This window comes from Sus scrofa, chromosome 1, assembly GCF_054392235.1.
Source record: "Sus scrofa isolate SSC_HxYL_T2T_F1_AM1 chromosome 1, Sscrofa_HxYL_maternal_Yorkshire_Landrace_v2.0, whole genome shotgun sequence".
Taxonomy (NCBI): Eukaryota; Metazoa; Chordata; class Mammalia; order Artiodactyla; family Suidae; genus Sus; species Sus scrofa.
Genome location: NC_139383.1, coordinates 28,880,837 through 28,898,872, shown reverse-complemented (window position 1 = coordinate 28,898,872; position 18,036 = coordinate 28,880,837). Strand labels below are relative to the sequence as shown.

The window sequence follows — 18,036 nt, the reverse complement described above, 5'->3', positions numbered from 1 at the left end:
TGGCCCTTTACAGAAAATTTTGCTGACCCTTGTCTAGTGCATTGCAAATAAAAGGCTGTATCTGAATTTAGCTAGAGCTAAATTCAGGCGTGCCACACTAAAATAACTGATGCAGCAAAACTTTTAAAAAATGTTTATGAGACACGTGACATATATAATGTTGTCATCTAAAAATGCATTTGTAATAATTATAAGTGGAGGAAATGTATAAATATCGTTACAGTAAATATTTTACGACGTCTATGAAAATATATTTTTACCCGTACAAGAGTTTGTAACTCTATTTGATTCTTATCAGCTGGCAATATATCCAAAATTAGCCTAGTAAAATCATTGCATGTACATTCTTTATCGTACCCTACGTGTCTCCAAACATACTTTTGTAACACTTATGAGGGGGGAGAAAATGTCTGGGGAATGAAAATAATATAAGTATTATAAATTCTCAAAACAAGATATGGGAAAATGATGCACAAAGGGAATAAAGGAAATACATTTGCTATCTTTCTACTTAAAAGGAGTTTAAAAATCATAGAGCAGTTCCATTTCCTAAGAATCTTAGGATAGAGACTATGAACTCACTTTGGGAAAGGTTCAGACACTTATTGTGCCAAAGAGGCTCAGCATTTGGGAATCATGCCAGATTCATAAAGTAATCCCAAAGGCAGATGCAATTACTTTAAGGGTAATTTCTAGATTTTTGTTCTAGATACTTTTTAAAAATTTTATTTTTGATATGGAGAAAAACTTTATTATAGAATCTAGGAATAAATATTGGCCTTTAAAATATATTAACTTGTAAGTGACTTGTCTTTCAAGATAGTGAATTGAATTATCTCACAATAATTTTGTTTCGGTGTTCATTTTTTTTCCTCAGTAAGAAAGGGATGTTAAAACCTAACTAGCAACTAACACTTTTTGATATATTATAATGTTGAGAAACAAAGTTTAAAACACCAGATAAAGTCTTGAAACCAAGCATGCTTCACCATTTAATAAAATTATGACTCATTTCAGTAAGAAAATGCTTTTTTAGTAAGAAAAATGCTTTCTGAGCTAAGTTTGAACTGCTGGGGCACATGGGACACCCACAAAGCCAGTCAGCAGAAGTCGCAAACTCCTATAAGATTAAAGGAAAAATAAATTAGTGTGTACAGCGAATGAAAAAAAAGTCCCCAATCGTACAAGTGTATAAACGGAAGTAAAACTAAAACTCCCCTAAAATCCCCCAATCATCAATCCTTATAAATTCAGCGTTCATCTTCTCCCTTTACTTCTTTGGGAGCCCCTAGTTAAATGAACAAAGTCTTCCGTGGTTTTTATCTCGTAAAACAGAGTCCCAAACTACACTTAAAACATGGATACGGATCTCTGTATCACAAGCTGTTTGACTTTTAAAACCATGCAAGCAAGCACACGTGGGGTTTCCCAAGTTTTGCGGGGGGCGGGCTGTTTAGAACCCTGTGGATTTTGCAGGTGTGTAATCCAGGGCGAACGCAGCATTCTGCAGGGGCAGAGGTGTGTAGGTGGGCGCCGCCTGGGCTGGGCAGGGTGGGTGGGGCCGGGCGTGTGCCTCGGTGAGAATGAAGGGCATGTGACAATGCGAAGGTGGCGTGTCAGCTCCAGGATCTGGGTGGAGAGTGAAAGCTCCGCTGAGGTGCCCCATGTGTGAGCGGTAAGAGCTTCAACGCCACTCGTTTTTAAGTGTCCTTTGTCAGCAAGTTAAACTAGAGATGTTCTTTTTATTTAAAAAAAAAAAAAAAAAAAAAGAAAGACCTAGCTAAATATCCTATGAAAACGTATGCTCCCATCCCCTACTACCTACCCCACCCCCACCAACTCAACATTCCCCGATCTCCAAGGAGCTGAGTGTTAAGCCCTGCCTAAAATCCAGTCTCGAGTGCGGGAGTTTCCCTACGCCTCCTGCCGCTCAGCGACAGTGAGGCAGAGCCCCGCGAGCTCAGTTCTGGTCCCCAGCAGCAAAGACAGTGGGGCGACGGTGGTGCGGCCACCAAGAAGGAGGGGCGGCGGCATCAGTGGGACTAGGCGCGGGCCCGCGCGGCCGGTGCGGGGGAGCGGGGTTAGCGCAGGAAAAGGCGCCGCCGCGGCCCCCGGCCGCCCCTCCCTGGCCCCGGGCTCCCCGCCCGCGCGCTGCCCCGGCCTTGCCTCGCGCCAGGCGCAGCGCGGCGGCGCGAGAGCCAGAGGGGAGCCGCGGCCCAGCGGGGCAGGCAGCCCGGCGGGCGGCAGCCAAGGCGACCGCGGAGGCGGCGGGCAGGGCGCGTGCGCACTGCAGGGGCGCCAGATTTGGCGGGAGGGGGAGTGTCCAAAGCTCTTTGTTTGATGGCATCTCTGTTTACAGAGTTTACTCTTTAATATCAACCTGTTTCCTCCTCCTCCCTCTCCTCCTCCTCCGCGACCTCCTCCGCCTCCTCCTCCTTTTTCTCCTGAGAAACTTCGCCCCAGCGGTGTGGAGCGCCACTGCGCAGCCGGGGAGGGACGCAGGCAGGCGGCGGGCAGCGGGGAGGCGGCAGCCCGGTGCGGTTCCCGCGGCTCCAGGCGGAGCCCCGCGCCCGCCGCGCCATGGCCCGGAGACCCCGGCACAGGTAACGGGGATCCCGGGCGGGCGGCCGCGGGCGGGGGCGCGCTGGGGTCCAGGCGCCGGGAGAGCAGGTGGGAAGGCGTTCCCGGGTCTTCTGCGGGGCTGTCAGATCCTACGAGGACCTAGAGCCCCTGCCTCGGCAGCAGAAGCCGCTCAGGGGACTGATGAATGGAAGAGTCTATGCGGGAAATACATCAGGGCGTCGGGAAGCACGCCCTGCGGCTCATTTTGCAAGTTGCACGGGGATATATTTCCCTCCAGGGGAAAAAAGCAGCACGTTCCAGCTGGGGCAGAGTGTTGCCCACCAGTCTCAGGGAGCCCGCTAGGTCCCTGGCTTGATCCCGCGGGTGTCCGCGAGGGAGTTGCAGAGTAATTGTTGGATGCATTGAGATATGTTTGGACTTGGAAGTGCAGAGCATATGGCAGATACAGGGAAATGCCGGATTGTTTAGTAGCTGCAGGTAGTTCATTTAAATTTCATTCATTCTCTGAAGAGGGGAAGAAGAGTGTCAGCTGACAGGCGGCTGGAAAGAAGATTGCAGGGGTGCTAAGGGTCTCTACGTTTGCAAATTGCTTTAAGTCCGGGTTTTGAAGGTTATAACCATTATTCTCTGGAAGGCTTTTATTTCTAATGCAAACATTGCACACCCATCCACACGCGCCGCGCCGCACATGTCGGCACACTTGGGGAAGCTCGCCGGGTATCACGAGTGAAGAGCCCTTACATTTTGGCCGGACAGAAGGGAATAGGGAGAGGAGGAGGGAAATAAAGGTCCGAACTGTCACTTGCTGGCACTCCCGCTTCCAGCAGTCTCTCGACTTCCCAGACTGGACGCGCCGGAGCTTCGAGCAAGCGGCTGGGTTGGGGCGGAGGGAGGACTCGCCCGACGGCGGTCAGGGTTGCCACTCAACGGAAAGGGACGGAGGTGGGCAGCACCCTAGGCCGCTGCCGCGCAACCGGGACGCAATCCCCGCGAGCTCTTCCCGTGTGCAAGAGGTTCTGGCGCGGCGCGCACACGTGGACGCGGCTGAGGTCGCCGCTCCTCCCCGCGCCCTGCTCCCGCCGCCCTAGGTCGCCCGGGCGGAGCAGGGGAGACGCAACGGATCCTCGCGAAGAGGTTCTGGGGAAAAGTCCCCGGGGCAAAGCAAACTGACTCTCTTTTCCTTGGGTTGTTTGATGTTCTTGCACTTATTTGTTTTTGAATCGGCGGTCGCCAGTCCCTTGCAGAGAGCTGGGAAGTTGCAAAGAGCGTGGGTGTTGGCCCTGCAACAGCACCCTCCGTCGGGCCTGGCCGGGCGGGGAGCAGAACCAAGACCCGGCCCGGTGCTGGAAAATAAGACTGGCGACTTGGGGCGGGGATTGGGGGGTGTCTGGCTTCCTATGCCTCGCCCAGGGCCCGGCAGCGCGGGATGGAGGTGCTGCCCCTTAAGTAGTTTCACCTTCACCTTTGGGACCTTACAGTAGAGCCGCTGAGGTCACCTATTTTTTTTTTTTTCGAGAGCTGTAACTAGGGGGAAAAAATGGAGGAGGAGAAGGAGGGAGCTGGGAAGGGGTGCTGGGAGGAGGCGCGAGGGAGGCTCCGTTCCCCGAGATCAAGACTGTCCCCGCGGGGCGGGGCCGCGCAGGTTCCCTGTGGCTCTCAGGTAGCGGAGAGGGGAGGCGGCCAGGAGGGGCGGGAGCCTTGAACCTGCCTCAGGGGGAAGAGAAACCCGGCTGCGGGCTCGAAGCCGTTTCTTGCAGGACGAGCGTCAGTCAACTCGGCAGGGATTATTAACCAGGTCAGCGAAATGAGTCTGAACCCCTTTTCTAGAATCACAGTAGCGGCCACAAGGCACTTCCTCCCTCTCCCCTCCCTTTTCCCAACCCCCAACACTTCTTTTCTTTTTCGTTTCTTTGCACGGTTTGTTTCCTTGATAGAATGTAATATTCATAGTCGTACTCCTGTAACCACACCAGGTCTAGCAGGTGGGGGAGTCGGGTGCACCAAGCTTGAAATTAGCCTTTGAAAGTCCTCAGACTGTTGGGTCTGAGATCTTGTCAGAGCAGATAAAGGAAAAGTTATTTCAGGTCCTCAGTAGAAATTAATCATGCTACTTAGACGACGGGGACAATTTAGAGCGAGGAAATCGCATGCAAAGCTCAAAGGCAAGCCCTGTGCCTAGCCTGCTGATGGACCCAGGAGCTGACTGTATGAGCAGTCCTGGGCTTGCCCTGCTCCCCTCATGGCCTCTTCAGGACATGCGAAAGTCACAGACCACGTTTTCCCCAAAGACTTTGCTTTTGCACATCTCTGATTTTGCACATCTCTGCCTAATTTTTAAGAGTAACGGAAGACCTGGAGTTATCCTTTCTCAGCACTGGAAAGTACCTTAGAAGTAGAATCCAAGTCGTTCTGCACAGGCGAGGAACTAAGGTCGTGAGAGAGAGGAAGTGATTTGTCCAAGTCACGCAGCTAGGTGGAGGCAGAACTAGGACTGGCACCTTTGCCTCCAGAAGCCTAGTCCTGGTTGATGTGTTCTCTCTCACCTGATGTTGGCTGCCCCCTATAGGCGGCTGTCTTTGTTGCTTGTTCCCGGGTGTTTCGTTGCCAAGGCAGTGGTGTCCAATAACTGGTTTGGAAAATGTAGTTCTCAGTTCTGGAAACATGGTCTCCAGATCCAATCACCCCCCAAATTTAAATTCATTTGACTCTATGACACCACTTTCAGATGACTCTGGTTTTCTTGGTATCCCTGTTGTTTCACAAGGGTGCTGCTTCTTTTGGGGATTTTCCAAGGAGTTCCCTGTGAACCTTTCAGAAGATGCTGATCTACAGCTCTGGGCTTACAGTAACTTTTTTCTCTCGATTTATGATGCTTGTGTTTTTATTAAAGGGAAATGCTTGTAATTATTAATCAGAACTTGTTTAGAGCCCCTTGTTGATAGTGTGGAACAGGATCAAGCTCTTGTTTAAAAGCATAGACACTAAATGAAAGGTGGTTATGGATCATAAATACAATTCAGTAGTTTTTGTCTGTGGTGGCATTTTAAGTTTGGATCACATCCTACTAGTTACTATGCATCCTGGAACTTTAGATTGTTTCCCAAAATAATAGTTTCGAATTATAAGAACCTCAAATTCAGGATTTTTGGTAAGCATTTTTGCTTGCTTGTAAAGGATGGGCAATACATTCTTGTAAGTTACCTTGGGAAGACAAAACCTGATTTGCATATAACTTTTCCCTTTTTTAGAATGATGATTTGCATTATGATATTGCTTCATGTCATTATTTTTGATGTTCTCATGTTGATGGAATTCTCAAGACTGCAATGATAAGTTTTAGCAAATTTTTAAGATAGTATGCTTTCCCTCATATCTTAAGTTTTATAAATAAAATTATAACTAAAAGTAAACTGGCTGTAAAATGATTCTCATCCATTCATTATTTTATTAATAAATGATAAGTAGAGAATTACTTCAAAAGTCATCAAAATTCATAGTTTTGGTCAAGTAGGTAAAAGAAAAAACTCTTTTGAAAACTGTAATTGGTTCTTTTTAAACCCATCTGGGGGAATCCCTCAGTTTTGCATTAGGTACATTTTAAGATCTTACAAATACCATTCAGTCGGAGGTAGAAAAAATGTAAGTAAGATTCTGACTACCATGTGGCCTAATTATTTACTTGGTTACTCTGGAAACTGAGGATTGTAAATGTGGCGGCAGGTTGGATCAACCTGGCCTGGAGTTTTGACCTGTTTGATGTAATGTTATTTACAAAGCAGTGTGATCACTTGATCACTTACCCATACTCAGGTTTTTAAATCTTTTCCTCTTAGCTTCTCTTAATCTTCTAATCTTTAAGGGATGACTATAATTATATTGTTGGGTATATCACTTCTTGATTTTTTTTCTCTTAAAAAAACACCAGTCCCACAAGGATAACATACTTGGATTGTTTATAGTATATGAGAAATATTATTTAAATGATGTGATGTATGCCAAAGATGTCGAGTGTGTACTTATATAAAGGACTTGGGCTCTTATTCCTTTTATTGTCCTTAACATTACGTTTTAAACTTAAACTTTCATTGGTTGAAAGGTTGCCAACTGTGTAACCTGTCACTGGTCTAACATCAACAACAGGTTTAAACATGCAGAGTGATAGAAAGTGCCAGGTCCTTTGCCGTATCTGTGGATACCAATAACAGCAAAGCCAGTTTACAACACTAGAGCAACAGAATGCCAAAAACAGCCTTGTTGTGCTGGTTTTCAAAGTTTTATCTTCGTAACCTTTGAAAAGATGGTTGGGGAGGTTTTATGTACATTTTGTAACCCAGTAGTTTAAATCCCACTGTTTCAGTCCGAGTCTGCCCACTTTTATTTCTGCAGCATCTACAGCAGTGACGAGGATGATGAAGACATTGAGATGTGTGACCATGACTATGATGGGCTGCTTCCCAAGTCTGGAAAGCGTCACTTGGGGAAAACTAGGTGGACCAGGGAAGAGGTAACTAATCCTGTTAACAAAACATGGTAACAAACCGAGAGTGCATCCATCGATGAAGTGAAAAAATTTCAGCTAAACTCATTGGCCAGCTCCTTGAAATCTTAGTCTGCCTGTGCAGCAGGCTTACTGCCTACTACTCCCCAGCATCGACACTCTACCATCCTTTCCCAAACTCTTTGTGGTTGTTTGAATGTCCTCCTGTCACTTTGTTTTATCTGTGTCTCCCTCTGCCTCTTCTGTTCTTGTCCTTTTCCCCTTACTACCTCTTCATCATTTGTGAAGACATCACTTCTGTGAAGCCATCCCTGGCTTCCCCAGACAGGTTGGATGTGTCCTCCAGCCACTGGTTACATGTTCTTACTTATTGTTGCTGTAACGTGTTACCCTCCCCTATCCCCATCCCACCCCCACAGTAGACGGTAAGTCTACTGAGGGCAGGGCTAAACATCTCTTCATTTTTGTGTTCCCTGAACCCAGAATCATTCACCACAAAGTGGGATATTAACAAATGTTCCCTGAACAAATGAATGAATTACTAGTTCCAAAAACAAAACAAAAGAATAAAGCAAAACACTCATAGAACCAGTCTTGTTATGGTGGGTTCATTTGATGTTCTTGACATCTCATATTACCCAAAGAACTATACATAGCTGTCTGTTCTGAAACCATTCAAAAATGGGTGGAGATGTGTCTGCTTCTCGACTCTCTTTCTCTGCTAGGTTATCAAAAGCTTGATCTTTATTGGAATGGAAAAATGCAAAGAAAAAGTTGCTTTTTTTTCTTTCTTTAAAGTTCTCAAAAGAGTTTGCAACCAATTGTAGAGACATTTATGTTAGAATAAATGGTATTGATTCTTCAGTTTCATTCTGCTCTCCTTCACTTAAACCAGAGCCTCTGTTGATATCCAGTGGAATATCCAGTGAGGTCCATAGGAAATGCAATTTTACTTATGGAAACGGTGCACTTGGTTGATTCTTAATGATTTAGAAGTTCTGTTACCAACACTGGTTTCCTAATGGCTGTCTCTACCAGGGTCACTATGTGTGACAGTTACCTTTGCAGGAACATAAGGATTCTCCTTTGCTTGAAAATGTTGAGAAAGACACTTGGGAACTGAAAGATGTCATCCTAATGATTAGTGTCTTTTGTGGTCTAATAAGTCTTGTTTCCTCTAAATTGTGAACATATTGATACAAAAACAAAATGGTTTTCTTGCATCATACATGCCTTCAAGTTTAAGAAAAGTATCTTCCAGTTTTTATATGAAAGAGGTTGAACTTATTAAATGTGAGGATAGAGCTTGAACTATTTCTTATTGTGATCCTGTCTATTGCCATAGTTCAGTGTCTATTGAATCAAACACTGGAGTTCATTATTTTTTTCCCCACAAAGTAAAACTTTTGAAAGGTACCATATATTACCAGCAAGGGCCTATTGTATAGGACGGAAGGTACAGCAACTATACTCAATATCTTGCAATAACCTATAATGGAAGAGAATGTGAAAAAAGAATATATATATATAATATATATATATTCATAACTGAATCACTTTGCATATACCTGAAAGTAACACAACATTGTAAATCAACTATATTTCAATTTAATTTTTTTTAAAGTTACCATACATTAAACATTCAATATACCAGGAATCACACTAAATATTTTTCATAATTAACCCATATAATCCCCATATAATCCTGTTTACATCGTCATTCCCGTTGTATCAATCACAATACTAAGGCCCAGAAAAGCAAAATTATATATCCAAGCTTATACAATGAATTAATAGCTGAGTTGAGATGCAGACTCTGGTCTTCCTGACTCTAAATAAATCTGCTCTAAACCAGTATAGCACATTTATACTTGTTGAATTTGGATATTTTTGAAAGATTTTTTGATTGCTATTGGCTCCATTTTAACTCTAACTTAGATAGAGTTACACAGTAAATGACTGATATCCTAGGATTACCTTTAAATGTCTTAGGATGAAAAACTAAAGAAGCTGGTGGAACAGAATGGAACAGATGACTGGAAAGTTATTGCCAATTACCTCCCGGTAAGTTAGTAATTTTTTATTTCTGTAAAAGGAAGTCTTCTTCAAAGATTTAAATAAGAAATTCTAGAGATGACATTAAGACATTACATATTTGCTCATATCGAAGAAGTAGGGGAGAAATGTCTTATCCATAACTTATGTTTATATTGTAATGCATGTAATGAAAGTTTGCGAATATGTTGTTAAAGGATTATTACAATGTATTTTAAATATTTACTTCTTATTTTATTCCATTTTTTAGAATAATGTAAATTAACATTTTGATGGTTCATTATGTGGTAACAACTCGTAATATTCCCCCCAGTCGGCTTCTTTAAAATTTCCTCTTTTTTCAATAGCCATAATTTTGGTACCCTGGTTTAAAATTTTGGAAACTTTTTTAGACTTATCCCATCTCCCATCCCCCATACCCAATCAGTGACTAGGGAATCCAGGATTCCTTTGTTTTTTCTCTTCACTGTTTTGCATGTTCACCCCCCTTCCCTCTTCTCTGGATCATTGCATTGGCTTCTTAACTGGCTCCCCTGCTTGTAGCTTTCCAGGTTCCCACCATCCCAAACGCCATTGGCAGATGACACTTCCCCAAACGCAGCTGTACCCTGCTTTTCGAAGCCAGCAACAGTGACTTAGGGTCTCACAAATTAAGTCAACTGTCTCGACCTAGCACCCAGGGGCCCTCCCAGATGGTCTCAACTTAGAGCCCCAGTTCTGTTTCCTACTTCCTCTCTGTAAGCAGGTTTGTTTAATTCATTTCTGCTTCCCCTCCTGAGGGCTTTTGTCCCTGATGATGCCACCTCCTAAAATGTTCCATCCATCCTTCAAAGTCCATGTCAGGAACTCTTCTGGACTAGTTCTAAGGAAATGCAATTTCTCCTCCTATGGAGACACTCCTTTTCCTACCAGTATCATTTTGCTTTGGTCTCTTCTTGCATATGAATCAAATTCTGCCCTCTATTAGTTAATTATGTATTTGTCTTTGACTTCTATAAGATTAAAAGCTCTTGCAGAGTCCATCCTTATTCATCTTTATTTATTTCTTCTGCCCTATTAACACTTGCAGTCCTAAATTGCAGCCCATCCCTTACTTTGAATGGAAATCAAACTTGAGTCATTTACAGTGGGTTTCCATAAAAGGCCGACATCAATATGAAATCTCTCTGAAGTCATAGTCCATGCGGATACTTCCAACATGCACCATACCGAGGTTAAGGTTAAGTTAAACTGACAACCAGATAGGTAAATATGTCCTTTAGTTCACATGGCAGGACTCTTTCCCTTGGGAGGCAGAGCTTCTAATTTTATTATTTCAATATTTTCAACTTGGATATAGTCTTTGTATATTCCTTAGCTGTAAGTAATGAGGGAGAGGTGGGTTCTCCAAACATGCCCTAAAATGTTCTTGAATGTTTTTATTGTATATTGTCCATGGCTGATTTGTATTACAACCAAGTCTTCATGTGCTTATCATATCTATATGACAGTGCATACTTTTATCTTATTTGCCTAGAATCGAACAGATGTGCAGTGTCAGCACCGATGGCAGAAAGTACTAAACCCTGAGCTCATCAAGGGTCCTTGGACCAAAGAAGAAGATCAGAGAGTAAGTTCTCTCTCCACTGGTGTCTGAAGCACAATTATGAATATTCCCCAGACATCTTTGTTGAATGTTTCCCAACTTGAGGAAACAGGTAAAGTGTGCAAACAGGAAACAGAGGACTCCATTCCCATATTTCCCATGAATGAAAACAGATGTTCAGAAGTTTTCTAAAGATCTTGTACCATGAAGAATGATTACACTGACTCATTACATAACATTAAAACATAGGTTATTTTTGTGTGTTTATCTGAAGGTGATAGAGCTTGTACAGAAATACGGTCCGAAACGTTGGTCTGTTATTGCCAAGCACTTAAAGGGGAGAATTGGAAAACAATGTAGGGAGAGGTGGCATAACCACTTGAATCCAGAAGTTAAGAAAACCTCCTGGACAGAAGAGGAAGACAGAATTATTTACCAGGCACACAAGAGACTGGGGAACAGATGGGCAGAAATCGCAAAGCTACTGCCTGGACGGTAATAATATGTCAAAAAATATATTGATTGGGAAGAATGAGGGAATGGGTATTGAACATTCTGTTTTAAAAATGTATGAAGAGTGAATTACATTCTTATCAATGGTAAATGTTTCACTAGATAAACCAGATCCATAGCTTTGACAAGTGGAAGACATCTTAGAGTTTATCTGGTTGAGGACTTCCAAAATCCACCCAAGAGTGAGCCTTGGGCCAACTGACTGAACTTTTCCTGAGCCCCAGTTGCCCCATTTGCAAAATGGGTTATAACCTACTTCACAGGGCCAGTGTCAGTAAAGTGAAATGAATATCACAGCACGTTGTAAACTACAAAACTAGAAGGAAACCGAAGTTTCTGTCGTGGCTCAGCAGAAACGAATCCAACTAGTATCCATGAGGTTGCGGGTTTGATCCCTGGCCTTGCTCAGTGGGTTAAGAATCCCGAATTGCTGTGAGCTATGGTGTAGGTTGCAGACGTGGCTTGTATCCCTAGTTGTTGTGGCTGTGTTATAGGATAGCAGCTGTAGCTCCCATTCGACCCCTAGCCTGGGAACCTCCATATGCCGAGGGTGTGGCCCTAAAAAGAAAAAATAAATAAATAAATAAACAAACTAGAAGGAAACCAAGAGTAGACAGTTTGTCTCTGGTCTGGGTTCACACAGCTGGTTAACTGACCGAAAGGCATTTGGCTACCATTTTCCCGAAACCCTGTTCATTTCAATATACCTCTTGGCTTAATTTTTTTTCTCTTGAATAAAGAAAGATGGTACTTCTAGAATTATCATACTGCTTCCAGCTTCTTAAATAATGTTATTGTTACGCTTTTTAATGAACAGGGCACGAAAATGACCTCATTTTGAGGGGTATCTGTGGAAGCGCTTGTTTCCCTTTAAACAGTTTATAACTGATTTTGTTTAATTTGGAAGATACTTTTTACTATAAATAGTACATAAAAATATTGTAAGATAGGGACTATCTTAAGTATTTTTATTCTCGAAACTCATAACCCCAAAGTGGAGCAAGGGTCCTTTCAAAGGCCGTGGCTCTGATGGATGCTGCAGTGTTCACGTGTGATGTTCCAAAGCATTTCCTCCCTCGTGGTTCCATGTAAGCCCCGAGAACTCAAGAGCTTGATAAAAGGAGGCCTTGTCTCCCCTATGGTCTGAGAGGATATGCTGTTGATTCTTCTAAAAATTGAAGGGGCCATTGAACTTCCTCTTTCCTTAAGTTGCATTCCCCCACCCCCCATCGACATAGTAAAAGGCAGGCTTAAAACGGTTTTTTTGAATTGAGAAACTGTTTTCCTGAGAATTGAAAAACTTTAGTAAAAAATGCTTTGCAGTGTAAAAGTGCATTGGGAGTCAATCTCTTTCCCTTCTGGATTCCATTTTACATTTTCACCTCTGGTTATGGGTCCATTTGTCTGGTTATGGAACAATTTGAGGTGGTTTCCAAAAGGTGGGAGTTGTTTTTTCTTTCTTTCTTTTTTTTACTCAAAATCTCTGGCTGGTCCTAGTCTAGATAAAGAGTAGACATCGATGTGGCAACCACATCATTATTGGTCACCAGACTTTACTGAGTGTCTGTTGTGGTGTGTAGGCCCTCCTAAGCCACGCTGAAAAAGAGTATTTTCTAGCACAGCTGGAACTTTAGGTTGTATTAGAGTCTTATACCACAGACAATCAGCATAAACATGAGGGTGTTGAATTGAAAATACTCTTTCTTATCAAAGACACAAAATGGCTAAAAGATTTCAACATTTATGGAGAACTATTAATGTTCCATATTTTGTGATTTAGCGAAACCTATGGATTTTTAATTAGATCATAGGGGAAACATGATTTTTAGGAGGCAAAGAAGGCAGAAACAAACAAAAAGAAAAGGAAGGTCTCTGTTAGAAACAGTTTTCTGCCAATTAACTGTAATCTGAATTGAAGTTTTTGTTTGTAAAATGTGTATATGATATATTTCTGTGCAGAACTGATAATGCTATCAAGAACCACTGGAATTCTACAATGCGTCGGAAGGTCGAACAGGAAGGTTATCTGCAGGAGTCTTCTAAAGCCAGCCAGCCGCCAGTGGCCACGAGTTTTCAGAAGAACAGCCATTTGATGGGTTTTGCTCATGCACCACCTTCAGCTCAACTCCCTCCAACTGGCCAGCCCTCGGTTAACAACGACTATTCCTACTACCACATTTCGGAAGCACAAAACGTAAGCCCCTCCCGAGGATTTCGTTTAATGAGAGAGAAGGTTATTTCAGCTCCAAATAATAATAATGCCTTGCAGTTGCATACGTCTCAGAGAGCTTTCCTAAACATGATCATGATGGATCGACAGCAGTAGATGTTGTCATCCCTGGTGTGGATCCGGAAGTGAGGATGTTAAGTGGCTGGTCCAGGGTCACACAGCTCACAGAGATAGTACAGACTAGAATCCAAGTTGTTGGCGTCTAACTTGCTGCTTCAGATCTAACTTGATGTTAGCTTTTGAATGAAACTGTACTACTGCTGAAGAAGAATGGGGGCATGGAGGTACAGTTGTATCTAATACTTTCCCAAGATGAAAAAAGTGAAGGTAATATTACATTTAAAGAGGAGATAATTTGACACTGAAATTTAACAGATAATTGTAAATTCAATTCTGGTAGTGACCTAGCCGAAATGTCTTAATTTATTAATTCAGTAAAGGTTTACCTTCTTACTATGAATCAGGAGCATTTTCTTGACATTTTTTGCCCTCCTTTGAATCAGTATGATTCCCTCATCATTTCTTTATATTTATGGGAAGAAGTCTTTGTAATGTGTGGGAAATGAAGAATAAAGAGGGAAAAAAAATCAAGAAGCTTTAATCTTAATAAATGATGAAACTTACCTAAGAATACAACACTCATAAGCAAATTCTATGCAAAACATATTCATAAATCATTTTTACTCTTCTCTATCTGTTCCATATATTTGACTACAGACTTCCCTGAAAGGTCTTAGGTGAATGAACCTCTAATAATTCACAGGTTTACTAAAACCCTGATAATTCACAGAAAAATATTTTTTACTTACAAACAGCTAGTGCCATCAGCTTTCCCCATCAAAACTTCTTCCATATACTCATGAATGTATTTTAGATTATATGTTTCTTTCCGTTGTTCTCTAAGTGATACTTCCTGTCAGGATCCATGAGCCCTTTAAATCTCTTTCACTGTGATACGTTAGCTCTTTAATCTTTGTGAAAGGCTTGGCTAAAATGTCAAATGAGAGTTGGATTTTTTTAATGTGTTTCTTTTGCTTAGTGAATTTTATCAGAAAAGTTTTTGTTTTCTTTCCTTCTTAGTCTTAGAGCAAAACTCCAGGAAGCCAAGTCCCCTGAAGCATGTGTCACCATGAATGACTCGAGCCCTTTGTTTGTTTTGCCTTTTTGATGTAGGTCTCCAGTCCTGTCCCGTATCCTGTAGCGTTACATGTAAATATAGTCAATGTCCCTCAGCCAGCTGCTGCAGCCATTCAGGTAAGCCCATTTCAAGATCATTTCATAAAGAAACTCATTCGCTGCTAGAGGCACAGCTGTACTTCTTCCATCTAAACCTTCATTTCCACCTGACCCATAGACGTAAAAAGAAAAGGGGAAATCCTGGAGAGGTGGGCGGAGTTCTGGCCTGCCACCCACACTTCCAGAGTGATGGGCATTGGATTTCCTTGAGTCTTTGATATCAGAAGTTGAAACAGGGAGTTCCCATCATGGTGCAGTGGTTAACGAATCCGACTAGGAACCATGAGGTTGCAGGTTCGATCCCTGGCCTTGCTCAGTGGGTTAAGGATCTGGCGTTGCCGTGAGCTGTGGTGTAGGTTGCAGACGCGGCTCAGATCAGGCGTTGCTGTGGCTCTGGCATAGGCCAGGGGCTACAGCTCCGATTAGACCCCTAGCGTGGGAACCTCCATATGCTGCGGGAGCGGCCCAAAGAAATACCAAAAAGACAAAAAAAAAAAAAAAAAAAAAAGGTGAAACAACTCCTCTAGCATCAGGTTTCACATCTAACATTCACACAGACGTTTCTACACTGGCCACATTCAGTTGATGTTGCTTCCATGCCAAGGCTCCTGGGTTCTGTGTGGGCCTTCCTGAAACAAGGTCCACAACCATTGTATTTGCAGCTTCCAACCAGGGCTTTGTCTTTTTGCTCCCTTACCTGTCACTTTCAGAGACACTATAACGATGAAGACCCTGAGAAAGAAAAGCGAATAAAGGAGTTAGAGTTGCTCCTGATGTCGACTGAGAATGAACTCAAAGGACAGCAGGCTTTACCGGTAAGACAGTCACCAGGTACTTGCATGGGGCGGGGGATGTGGCTCGACCTCGCTGCTCTTCTGTATCTTTTCCCTTATCTTCTAAATACCACACTGAATAAGACTCTGTATATCCATTAATAATGTTTAAACACCAAGAGGTGTCTTGTAATAAAATTCAGTTGGTATCAAGACGTATGTTGACTAAGTTGTGTTGCAATGGAAATTCAATATCCACCTGTGATTCTCATCATCCATTTTCTTTTCTTCAGAAGGATCGTAATCCATTCAAAGACTAGCAGAGATAAAAATGACATTTTGGATTTATTTTCCTTTTGCAAACCTGTGTATCTGTCTGGTGCCTGTTCATTTGCTTTTTTGTTGTTATTTTTCTTAAGCTAGATTTTTTTTTTTTTTTGTCTTTATCTTTTTAGGGCCGCACCTGAGGCATATGGAGGTTCCCAGGCTAGGGATCGTATCAGAGCTGCAGCTGCCGGCCTACACCACAGCCACAGCAATACGGAATCCAAGCCACGTCTTCGACCTACACCACACCTCATGGCAACGCCAGATCCTTAACCCACTGAGTGAGGCCAGGGATCGAACCCACATCCTCACGGATCCTAGTCGGGATTCATAAACTGCTGAGTCATGAAGGGAACTCCAAGTTAGATTTTCTTTATTGTTTCAAACATAACTTGATGCATGTTCGGTACACATATGTAAAGAAGATATACGAACTCTCTCCATAAATAACATAAATGGCTCTTTTTTGTTCGTATGCACAAAAGCTGTGAATTTTGACATCTTTTCTAGTGACTGGATAGCAATCTGGGAAAGCAGGTTTTACTTGGTAACATATGTAGTTAACCGACAAAGGGAATAAAAGAGATGTGATACCCAATAGGTATTCTTAGGACTACATTTCTTTTTGGTTAAATAATAAAATGGTTATGTGCATAGGATAGTTCGACCACTTTTTAACTTTAGTTAATGTTTTGCAATTTCTCCTGTTGCGTGGTCATGCTGAAAGGAGACTTCTGTTAATTTGCTCTTCTGCTTTCCTAACCACGTTGATTTGGCAGCCCTTCACTGCATCAGTGCAATCCGTAGCATTAAAAAGGAATAGAAGCCACAAGAATATATGCAGATAAAAGCGACTTTGACTCTTGAATCCTCCAGTCTTTCTGTAGGTTAGAGTGAGAAGAGCCCAGTTCTTAATGCGCAGCTAACATTTTTGGTCCTATTGGAAATTATGTCAACTAGATTTTTTTTTAAGTTTTTATTTAGTATTTATTTATTGGCCTTGACCTCAACACATAGAAGTTCCCCAGCCAGGGACTGAACCTGCACCACAGCAGTGCCCTGGGCCACCGCAGTGACAATGCTGGCTTCTTAACCTGCTGCGCCACAAAGGAACTCCTCAAAAAGATGTTTGAGACATTTCACGTGAGAGTTATACTTTATAAGCTAGTCGCTGTATTTGCAGGCTAAACAAAAGGATGGCAATTAAGGTAATGATAAAGATGGCAGGCTCTACCACTATTCAAAAGTGGGGTCTTGCATTGATAAAAGGAAACATCTTGACAACTGTTTCATAGGCGCAAGTTTTGGATGATGCAACTACTTTTATCTTTCCTCTAACAGCATCTGATACCTTGTGCAACTTCATTGCTAAGTTCCTTCTCCCTTTCTTCTCCCCGCTCTTTCTTTATTCCCCTGCCCCCCTCCTTAGACACAGAACCACACATGCAGCTACCCCGGGTGGCACAGCACCACCATTGCCGACCACACCAGACCTCATGGAGACAGTGCACCTGTTTCCTGTTTGGAAGAGCACCACTCCACTCCATCTCTGCCTGTGGATCCTGGCTCCCTACCTGAAGAAAGCGCCTCTCCAGCAAGGTGCATGATCGTCCACCAAGGCACCATTCTGGACAATGTTAAGAACCTCTTAGAATTTGCAGAAACACTTCAATTTATAGATTCTGTAAGTAGAATTTTTAAGGCAAGTTAATGTTTTTGAAAGGGGAATTAGAAAACCCACTTCTCAAATCATTGCCATTTTTTGTAGCAAATATCATGTTACTAGCATATATTAACGTGAAGGTAAAAGTATGATTTTAGTTGTTGTGTATATGTTTTTTTCAATATGTGATGTCTTAAGGCTACCCAGAAAAGGTAGCTTTTCACACATCTCCTTCAAAATGGATATTTTTTAGAATAGTAAATTGAATGGCCTGTACATAGAGCTTGAGTTACAGGGATGATATTTAAAGTATTTTAACCTTTTTTTAAACTTTGTTTATTCCTTGTATTTCCCTAGCATTTTGCTTTATTTTTGGATAGCACCTTAGGAATTACATTCACTCAGAGCTTAAAGCCATGTTTCAGTGTGTTTGAAGTGGCAGTAAGATTCACGGGTGGTGCATGGCTTTCTCCACAAAATACTGATTATTGATTACCCAGCCAAACTGGTTTACTGAGAGATAAACCATCTAGTGAAATAACCTTGAGTACAGGACCACAAACGCAGATACTC

At 42.6% G+C, this 18,036-nt stretch overlaps 1 protein-coding gene across 7 annotated transcripts in view; it reads left to right on the top strand.

Moving 5' to 3' along the window:
• Nucleotides 1-1,613: 1,613 nt before the first annotated feature.
• Nucleotides 1,614-18,036, top strand: part of MYB (MYB proto-oncogene, transcription factor) — a 37,511-nt gene continuing 21,088 nt past the window's right edge. For 2 of the 7 annotated variants that reach the window (XM_084955565.1, XM_001928929.7), the window contains exons 1-9: nt 2,352-2,603; nt 6,970-7,087; nt 9,074-9,145; nt 10,653-10,745; nt 10,996-11,216; nt 13,194-13,428; nt 14,638-14,718; nt 15,411-15,515; nt 17,230-17,484. In XM_084955565.1, the coding sequence (XP_084811691.1) occupies nt 2,581-2,603; nt 6,970-7,087; nt 9,074-9,145; nt 10,653-10,745; nt 10,996-11,216; nt 13,194-13,428; nt 14,638-14,718; nt 15,411-15,515; nt 17,230-17,484 (1,203 nt within the window). In that variant the 5' untranslated portion in view covers nt 2,352-2,580. The other 5 variants (XM_084955579.1, XM_084955568.1, XM_084955586.1 and 2 more) reach the window with 5 other exon arrangements.